The sequence below is a fragment of the Zonotrichia albicollis genome, chromosome Z (assembly GCF_047830755.1).
Source record: "Zonotrichia albicollis isolate bZonAlb1 chromosome Z, bZonAlb1.hap1, whole genome shotgun sequence".
Lineage (NCBI taxonomy): Eukaryota > Metazoa > Chordata > Aves > Passeriformes > Passerellidae > Zonotrichia > Zonotrichia albicollis.
Genome location: NC_133860.1, coordinates 6,468,165 through 6,478,587, shown reverse-complemented (window position 1 = coordinate 6,478,587; position 10,423 = coordinate 6,468,165). Strand labels below are relative to the sequence as shown.

Genomic DNA, 10,423 nt, shown 5'->3' with positions numbered 1-10,423 from the left:
TGCAGCCAGGGGCAGAGGGGCTTTGTCGGGGTCGCCCACCCAGCCGGAGGGAACCCTGCACAGCAGCATCTCCCGCAGCCTCCGAGAGGAGGGGGTTTCAGCGCGTAGGCGGAGGTGGTTACTGGTGTTCCCAGAGCAAGGGTGAGTAGCCAAGAGGAGCGGGGTGGCTGCTGTCTCGGTCTGGGTGCCTGTCAGCCATGCAGGAGGAAGGCCCTGGCGTGGCCGAGGTGAAGGGGAGCGGGCAGGAGCAGAGCGGCCACGGGCACAGGTGGGTGCGGACCCCCGGAGCGGCGTGGGCACCGCAAGGGGCTGAGACCCTGGGCAGGCATCGGCTGCGAGGCGCAGGGCCGGGCAGGCGGCCGGTGCGCACGGTCTGTGCGGGGTGGGAGCTGCGCACAGCCTGGCCGGGCCTCCCCAGCCGGCGGGTGCAAGCCGGGGGGGCTGCCCGGCCGTGGGGCTGCAGCTCGCTGCTTCTCAAGGCCTCCAGCATAGTCGAATAGCAAAAGAAAAAAAAAAATCAGTTTAGCAGCCAAGTCGGTGCTGCGAGGAGGGGGCAAAGGAACTATTTTGTAGGCATCTTGCTACTGCGGAAATGGCTTTCTTGAGGGGAGGGATTCGCGTTTGTGGGTACTCTATAGTAATGCTGCTCAGAGCACAGAAAATGCCACTCGGGCAGCCCCAGATGGAACAAGGAGCGGGGAGGGCAGATGGGAGAAGCCCGTGATGGGGCACCCCATGGCCGTGGGCATGAGGGGGCAGATGTGACGCGTGCGAGCAGCCACCCCGCATCTGGGGGAGCAGAGGGGCAGCAGCCCGGGTTAGCAGCCTGTCTCCCAGGGCTGTGGCCGAGCCTGCCTGGTGCTGCAAGAGAGATCCTGTGAGGATTTTTATTGCGGTCTCTTTGTTAGCTACAGCCAGGCACGCACGCACAGCTCTCAGCCAGGTTGTGGGAGGTAAGTGGGGGAGGCGAGCGAGGGAGCGTGCGGGGGGCTCTGGGGAGCAGGGGCCGCGTGGGCCGGGCAGGAGGGGAGCCGGGGCACAGGGCTGTGCCGGCCCCACGCCACACAAAAACCAGCCCCTGCGATTTTCAGGGTCTTGTTGGCAACTCAGCGAGGGTTGCCATAGCTTTTTATGTAGGGTGACCAGAACCGGCTGGAACTGGTTTGAGGCAGATCAGCTCCTGAACACAATGCAGTCACTGAGCAGCTACACTGGGATAGCTTCCTCCCTTCATGGCAGCCAAAAGCAGAGGAGCTTGCAGAAAGATACCATCCCAAAACAGTATGTGAATGCACACTTTAGACACACAGCACTGGTATGTGGCTAATGTAGTCATAAAGGGTTCTGTATGTAAATGTACATATTTGCAGTAACTGAGATTACTTTGGCTTTTCGTGCCTTTTTATGCTTAAGGAATGGGCAAGAGCTGAGATTTATGACCCTTACTAAAATATTTTTGCTTTGCAAGGGTGGGACACTGGCAATACAGTCTATTTTAAAGCTAAACTAAATAAAATGGATTGAATTATTTGTAATTGTAGATATGCTTGTGACTGAGGATGCTTTGCATGCTGTTTTATTTACAGGGTGCTGTCTTGTGGTTTGCTTCCTTAGGAAACATTAATGGGGGGGGGGGTCTGTGCCTTTCTCGAAGACCAGAAGGAAACAATATTGTTGTAGAATTGTGCATAAAAGCATTGAAAAGATGCTGTAAGGCATACTCATGTTCCTTTTTTTTTCTTGTAGGCCTATTGATTGGGGCTGCCTTTAACCCTTTGGTGTTTGCAGAGGTAATGCGGCTGTGGCACTAACTGAGCACTGGCTAAAAAAATCCCTCAAAGGTCAAGGTTCACAAGGTGAGACGTGGTGTTTTGGGCTGAGTAGAACAATAGATTGGACTTACATCCTGATTGCACACTTGGCACATTAGGAAGGAAACAATTGTTTAAGTGTTAATGAAGAAATGCTATTAAGGTCCTCCAGTTTTAAAAGGATTAAAGCTATTATTTGTAAAGAGTTACTGATATCTTGGTGAAATACAGTATTTTCATTGAAATATATCCAGATAAACTTTTTTTTCCCAGTGTAGTGATACGAATAGGCCTCTGAATGACAATCACGAATTGCCGAGCAGTTGTGGCAGGGAGCTGTTCTGTGCTGTATTGAGAGAGTCACACATGCAGGATTTGCTGTCTGATTATTTACACGCTGTTGTTTGACCACATCTCAGTGACCCAATACTTGGTTTTTAATTAAGGTCTTCAGTGTTAAACACGTACTTAATGTTGCCTACAGAGAAAAAACCTGTGCAAAAGAAATAGTATGGATGGCTTTTCTTAAACTGTGGTAACCTGGGGAGAATTTTGCAGCAGCCAACTGGAAAGATGTATTTTGGGGGCTGGATGGAGCTCCAGTGGTGTGAATTGCATATTCCTATGCAATATTGTGCATAGGAAACTGGATGGGCAGTGCAGCAACTGCAGAGGGGTGACTGCATTCAACTTAAAGCAGTGGATAATGGACAGAATTTTTAGGTTTTCTTTCTGAACTAGAAAATACAAAATGTGTACTTAGATTTGAACTGACGTTTTTATCTTCTAGTGAAATCTGAAGGAGTCAGAGAGAGGGAGAGGGGCAGAGAGAAGGAAGCAGTAATGAATCCAGCAAAGGGAAGAACAAAGGCTGTTAGAGCTTGCACAGTGGATCACTAAACATTTTGCCTGGGGGATTCTTTTGCTGGAACTGTTACTTCCTATAACAGGAAATCAGCAACTCTAGAATCCTAACCAGTGTGATTTTTTAAAAATCTTCCCAATCCTGGCTGTGTTAGCTGGTTTGGTAACCTGCAATCAAGAAAATATGGAGGCAGAACATTGGAAATACTCCGTTGTGGTGTGAAATGAGGGTCCTTTCCTCTGTGCTCAGCAGAATAGACAGCCCTAAAAGCCTTGAGAGGTTGTGGATACTGGGTAAGTTGTGTGCTGGCTGCTGAGGCAGGGTGACAATACAAGGGAACCTTTTTGTTTCTGACTGCAGTAGATTACGTAAGGCACTGGGCTATTAATCGTAGAAAAGTGAAAATAGCATACTACCATTTGGCCTGAAATTCTGTGTTTGTAAGCTTTACTGCAGCTGTGATAAGCTGTTTTTCAGGTTTGGTAGAGCAGTGAATAGCTCATGGCAGAGCAAAGTGCCTGACAGATCACTGTGCTGATTTCTGCTCCTGTTCTTCAGCATCAGGATGCAGAGGGTCTATATTTGACTAGAGACGTCTGTGGCAGAATGATGCTGCAAACAGGAGTTCTTGTTGTATGCTAGGAATGGGATCTCTTCCTGATGAGGATGCACGTTCTTTTCCAGGTGTCAGCTAAAATTCACATATTACACAAGAGCATTTTTTGGGATTTTTTTTTTCCTTCTGCCAGAATAGTAGGCAGCTTTAAAATTTTAAGTTCTCGGATTGCGATAGAATTCCTTGAATCTGTTTTGTTTGGGTTTTTGAATGCTATCTGTATTATGAAATTTTGTTTTTAGCAAAGGAGATTTTGAATTTGCAGGGATTTTTGATGGCTGTAAGATGAGAAAACTGAATAGATGGAGTCTGCAGTGTTCTTGGTGAGTTATCTTTTTTCAGTCTAGTAATATCTGTAAAGGCTCTTCATCAGGAGATTTGGATTGTGCACGCAGGCCAGCTTTCCAGCAGCAAATGCTAATGCTGGAGGGCTGCTCTTCTGTATCAGCACCCAGGATCTCGTTTTGCATTGGTCTCAGTTATTTGATCTTCAGAATGAGGGTAAGGATTCATCACATTCCAAGTCCCTTTGGAATGAATTGACTAACTGTTGTTTCCATAGCCATATGCACATAGGCATGTGTTAAAATACAAATATGCAGCAGAGTACCAGGCATATATGTTCAGGAAAACCCAAAGTTGACCCTCATGTTCTCGGGCCTGCTTGTTGCCCTGCTGGGCCCTGCCTGGCTGGGAGAGCTCCCTGAGGGGCTGCACTGCTCGTGCTGTGCTTTGGCCACAATTGTCATCCACTGCAGAAAAAGTACCTTACAGGATAGAGGTGGGAGGCTTGTGCCAATTAGAGTGTAATTCCAGTCTGCGTTCGTTGGGGAATCTCAACATTCTCTTCGTTGTAGTTGTGCATCTGAATTATTCACGTGGTACTGCCCCAGCCTATTTTTCATATAGAAGTACAAAATTAAGCCGTGATTTTAATTAATTTCTAGGAAAAGAGTGGTATGTAGATTTCTCTGCTTTTCGGGAATTCATCTGTGTTTCAGGAGGGATTTGGGAAGTAGGTAGACCCAAACCCTGGCCTGAATGTCTCGATAAATACAGGTGGTTTTCATGTGGCCAGCTGCAGCTGGGGATGGCCTGTTCAGCCCCATGTTGTGCATAAGGAGATTCCTTGCTCACGTGTTGAAACATCCCTGTTCTTTTTGCCAGCCAAAGGCTGATTGTCCTGAGCTTTGAACCAGCTGTGTGTGGTTCTCTTCAAACTGTGCCAGTAGTGGTTCAGAGTCCAGAAGATTCCCCTCCTCTTTCCCATCTTGTTTTCCAATACCCAAAGAGAACCTGAAATACCCAGTTCAAAAATTGATGTGTTGGACTACAGGATGAGGCTCCTAAGGAGTCATAAACTACAAGTAACACTATTTTGGCTGTCAGAATGGTGGATTAAATCTTGTACTCATTGAGTCTTGAACATGGAAGCGAATTGGATTTTCCCCTTTTTTGAAGGCAGGTGGATATGGTGTATAATACAGAAAAAGTAGGTTCTTGGGATAAATTTTAACTGTAAAACACCCCATACTTCACAAAGATGTTTACATTAGGATTGGCATGACCTTACTGATGCTGTGGATGCTAAATAAGACTGTTATCCAAAGAAATCGAAAATTCCTAGGGTAAGAATTACTTTGCATATGACAAAAGGAATTTCTGTGATTCGTGGAACTGGGTGTTTGTCTGGGTTTTGCAACAGGAGCAGGCCATGGGCCCTTTGATAGTGAAAAGGAGCCCGTTCATTATGTATATAAGCATGAGAGCCATTGCTGACTGTGGTTGAAGTGGCCTCTTGCACATCCCACTTGCCTGCTGAGTATGTCAGACCAGGCCAGGCTGTGATTGGAGATGTGGTTCCCATTTCCTGAAGAAGGTTTTGTGGTTAGATTAGCGTATTGCTTTGTCTGTCTGTACAAGGCTTGGCTTTCAGAGCAAATGACTGGAACTGTAAGTCAGTCATAATTACTAATAACCAATGAACTGCTCATCATCTGTGTATTAAGATGAAATTTGTCTAATGTTAGGATACATGTTACTGTAATTCTGATTGAATCCTTTATGTCTTCTCTACCTGATGCAGTTTCTTGTCACAACAACACAGAAACCAAAACCCAAAAAAGTGTGGTTTTGTGCTGGTTAGGCTGGTATTGCTCCCTGTGTAAGCATTTTCTTCCAGAATGAGCTTGATGTTACTTAGGCATCATTACTCTTGTTTGGAGGTGGAGTAATTATCCCAGGTTACTGGAATTTTGCTCTGGAATAGTGTGTCTGCCTGGGAATCAGTAGAAGTAACAGACTAATTCCTCTATGTGGCTATAACAGAACCAAGACGCTGCCATGTGGCAGACCCTGAAAAGAGGTTTCTCAGTGTTCTCACAGTGTTCTCATCTCACAAAACTGGAAAGAATGCTGGTGTTTTTGGAAGAACATGCAAAAGACAACGTCTCCATCCTGCAGTGTGCGCAGTTCTCAAATGTATGTAGTACAAAGAGCTGTAAAAACAAGAGTTTAGGGCAGGTAAAGGAATGTAGTCACAAGAATGTGAATGCCATAGGTAGAGGAAGATTAAATTTGGTGGTTTTCCTTTTTCCTTTGATAACAAATGGATTTGCTGCTGAGGGAACTGAAGTCCATATTTGTCTGAACAAAAGCAAGGAATTAGATATTTAGATGGGATTTGAAGGCAAAGGGTAGGAATTCAGTAAGGCAGAAAAGATGGTCTGGTCCAGTTAAAGCAATTGTATAAAGTTGTTAGACTTGTGGTCTAGCTATTTGGAAGGTCTGGATGAACAGAAAGGTGTCTAGAAGGAAGAGTTGGTTGGTTCTTCAAAGATTACGGATTAAATAAAAGAGTAAAAATTGAGAATGTAGGAAGTATTTACAGGCATCATGTTAGGCCAGAGAAGGAATAGACTCACAGCTGGTCTGGCAGCAAAGGTGTCCCTTAGTTTTGATTTTGGATAAAAGGCAGAGGTTAATCCTTAAAGGAAAGAGTTACTAAAAGGTTTGTGGAGGGGAAAAAAACAGGGAGGGGAGGAATATGGCTACAGAGTCCTGGCAGCTGTGGTGGAAACATAGTTTATAAACTGAATCTAAAGATGGGTGCCCTGGAATAGTGAGGAGGAGATAATAAAATGGCCTGGTTAGATCTTTTCTTCCTTATGTATCACAACTGACCATGTTTGTCTCCCTTTTTGTTTAACTTTGATTGCTTGAAAAGTTAGAAGAATGAGAGAAGTTCTTGATAAGGGCAGCCGTAGTTCTCAGTAAAGGACAGCTCTGTCTCCTCTGCTGGGCAGTTGTGATCTTAAACATACTTGGAGGAAGAGGAATTAAGTGTGTAAGCCTGTCTTCATTCATTGTTATGGGTAAATGTTAATTAAACTCCAGGATATATAATTGGAAGTAGTTTCAGACTAGGGAGACTATCTCGCTCTTTTTGAGTGGATGCAACAACTGTAAAAAGACACCTGTGGACAGATGTACAACCAGAATGCAACTAATTAGTATCCCAGATTATGAGAAACAGTGTCAAAGCTTTCTGTCAGTTTACATGGATTTGATATACTTTGGTGTCTGCAGTCTTTTCCATTTAATCCTCAGAGAAACTTGTTTTGTGATTCTGATTCTATGCTTGCATCTGGTTTTTTATTAAGAACTTCATAGGTTAGACAAAGGGCCCAAAACCATTAAGGGAACTGTGTAAACAAATTTCCAAACTCTTCTATATTTATTTGAAGCTGTTTCATGAAATGTCTGTGTCTATTCCAGTATTCTTTAAAAATCTTCCTCAGTTGCCTTCTCATAGGCCACAAGGACTTCCAGGTAGCCAGTGTTGATGAATGCCTAATTTACAGATGTTTATTAATTTATACTTCATTATTTTCAGGAAGACTCCTCAGATTAATAGTGCAGCTGTTAAGGAAAGTCCAGACTTCAGAGGAATTACAAATGTCTCATGTTATTTTTATGCATGTCCAGGTATTTTGCAGTCTGGGTGGGTGAGGATAGGAGTGGGTGTAGGAGAGGGAACAGGAAGAAAGTCACTGCAATTTGGGCCCAGAATAAAATTGCCAGGTTACTGTCTGTGGAGTTTATAAATTACTATAGTTCTTGGTGTAATAATTCTACTGTATGCTTGGTCACTGTTCTGTAATGTATAATCTCTGAAAACATTACTTCAGAAATGAAATAGCATTTCTTTGCATGGCAGATGTGAACAAGCACTTGTTTTCTGTAAGACTGGACTACTAGAGCTTAAAGTGATGACTTTCTGCTTATTTTACAGATTTGCTTACAATCAAATACATGGCCATGGGGGATATGAAGACCCCAGATTTTGATGACCTTCTTGCAGCCTTTGACATACCAGACATGGTAGATCCCAAAGCAGCTATTGAATCTGGACATGATGACCACGAAAGCCACATAAAACAGAATGCTCACGCAGATGAAGACTCCCATGTCCCATCATCATCTGATGTTGGGGTGAGCGTCATTGTGAAAAATGTGCGTACTATTGATTCCTCCGAAGGTCTGGATAAGGATGGCCACCATTCCACAGGCAATAGCTTGCACAATGGCTTTCTGACATCAGCAGCTCTTGAGAGTTACAGTAAAGATGAAGGGAAATCGCTGAAAGATGATGGGTCAGCTTCTGAGACTACACTGAAGGATTCAACTTTCAACCAGTTCAGCCCAATATCAAGTGCAGAAGAATTTGATGATGATGAGAGAATTGAGGTGGATGACCCCCCAGATAAAGAGGAGATACGTGCAAATTTTAGAGCAAATGTCTTGGCAGGATCTCTGTCGCAGCAGGAATATGACAAACTAAAGGCACTTGGAGGGGAGAACTTAATTAAATCTGGAATCACAGTTTCAAGTAGTATAGATAAAAATAAAACTGGTAAACGAGAGACAGAGACAAGCTCCATGAATTTAGGTGTCTATGAGCCTTTTAAAACTCGAAAAACAGAGGACAAGTTACTAAAAGACAGTTCTGAGAAGCTTCTTGAAAACAGGGTACTTGATGGAAAACTGAGTGCTGAAAAATGTGACACAAATCTTGCCAGCATTTCCCAGTCCAAAGCAAAGTCATCAGCAAAGCTTTCGTCCTGCATTGCTGCAATCGCAGCATTGAGTGCTAAAAAGGCAGCTACAGATAGCAGTAAAGATTTACAGTCTAATTCAGGAGAGTCTTCTCCATTACCAAAAGACATGAGTGAAAGTCCCCGGGCTATTGAAAAATCTCCTGAGTCTCAGAGTCTCATTGATGGTGCTAAGAAACCGTCTGTCAAACCGCCCGATAGTCCCAGAAGCGTCTCCAGTGAGAACAGCAGCAAAGGGTCTCCGTCTTCTCCCGCAGGATCAACACCAGCAATTCCTAAGGTTCGCATAAAAACCATCAAGACTTCTTCTGGGGAGATCAAGAGAACTGTTACTAGAGTGTTACCAGAGGTTGATTTGGACTCGGGTAAAAAGCCAGAGCAGAGTGCTTCCATGGTAACCTCCATGACCTCTCTCCTGTCCTCACCAACTTCCGCTGCTGTTCTCTCCTCTCCTCCCAGAGCTCCTCTGCAGTCCTCAGTTGTCACCAATGCAGTTGGATCTGCAGAACTTGCCCCCAAGCAGGTCACTATCAAACCCGTGGCTACTGCCTTCCTGCCCGTTTCAGCGGTGAAAACTGCAGGTTCTCAAGTGATCAATCTGAAGCTGGCTAACAACACCACAGTGAAAGCCACTGTCATCTCTGCTGCGTCCGTGCAGAGCGCCAGCAGCGCCATTATCAAAGCTGCCAACGCCATCCAGCAGCAGACGGTCGTGGTGCCGGCATCGAGCCTCGCCAGTGCCAAACTCGTGCCAAAGACAGTCCATCTTGCCAACCTTAACCTTTTGCCTCAGGGTGCTCAAACCACCTCTGAACTGCGCCAAGTGCTAACAAAACCCCAGCAGCAAATCAAGCAGGCAATAATTTCTGCAGCCACCTCCCAGCCTTCGAAAAAGGTGTCTCGAGTGCAGGTGGTGTCATCTCTGCAGAGCTCTGTAGTGGAAGCATTCAATAAGGTGCTGAGCAGCGTCAATCCCGTACCCGTTTACGTCCCAAACCTCAGCCCCCCTGCCAATGCCGGAATCACGCTGCCGACGCGAGGGTACAAGTGCTTGGAGTGCGGCGACTCGTTCGCTCTCGAGAAGAGCCTGACCCAGCACTACGACAGGAGGAGCGTGCGGATTGAAGTGACTTGTAATCATTGTACAAAGAATTTAGTTTTCTACAATAAATGTAGTCTCCTGTCCCATGCTCGTGGGCACAAGGAGAAAGGCGTCGTGATGCAGTGTTCCCACCTGATCCTCAAACCAGTCCCAGCAGATCAGATGATAGCATCTCCTTCCAGCAATACTGCTGCGGCCGTGCTCCAGAGCGCAGGGGGAGCTGGCGCGCACTCCCTAACAAAGATCCAGACTGGCTTAACTGGGACAGTGATCTCGGCCCCTGCGAGCTCTCCTGTCATTCCAGCTATGCCCCTGGACGAAGATCCATCAAAACTCTGTAGACATAGTCTAAAGTGTTTGGAGTGCAATGAAGTTTTCCAAGATGAGACATCTCTTGCAACTCATTTCCAGCAGGCCGCAGACACAAGTGGACAAGTAGAGTATCCTATGTTTACATTCCAATGTTTCATCTATAAGCCTAGGAGACTTTGGATATGTTTTTACTTTCATATAGCTGTTATTATCTGAATCTCTGTGATTAAAATGATAAATGAAAACCATAGAAAGTCTTGCAAGCACTTACATAGTGAATGTCAACACTTTTTAAATAAGACTTAGAATCTTTATAGGCCCTGAAGTCTGAAATTGACACTTATATTTTTGCTAAAATTTAGCATTAACTTTCTTGCAGCTGAACATGATAATGCAGAAAATAATCGTGGGTATTACTAATCATATGTTAATGCTTCTTTCTGTGCTTTGGAATTTGACTAGCCAGTGGAATCCACTTAATTGGCACCCTCATTAACAGCCCGTCTATTCAACCTGAATGATAGCTTTAAGTGATTCATTCAGTGGTCTTCAGGTTTTAGAGTTTTCACCAAGTGCCCTAAGTGAGAGAGGCATTCCCCT

At 44.9% G+C, this 10,423-nt stretch overlaps 1 protein-coding gene across 5 annotated transcripts in view; it reads left to right on the top strand.

Annotated features, from left to right (window-relative positions):
* LOC102074687 (zinc finger protein 532) overlaps nucleotides 1-10,423 on the top strand; it is a 30,174-nt gene continuing 19,751 nt past the window's right edge. The window contains exons 1-3 of one of the 5 annotated variants that reach the window (XM_074532292.1): nucleotides 1-141; nucleotides 1,747-1,856; nucleotides 7,587-9,946. In XM_074532292.1, the coding sequence (XP_074388393.1) occupies nucleotides 7,607-9,946 (2,340 nt within the window). In that variant the 5' untranslated portion in view covers nucleotides 1-141; nucleotides 1,747-1,856; nucleotides 7,587-7,606. Of the gene's footprint in view, nucleotides 269-640; nucleotides 954-1,110; nucleotides 1,316-1,746; nucleotides 1,857-7,586; nucleotides 9,947-10,423 lie in introns of those variants that run through there. The other 4 variants (XM_074532294.1, XM_074532295.1, XM_074532293.1 and 1 more) reach the window with 4 other exon arrangements.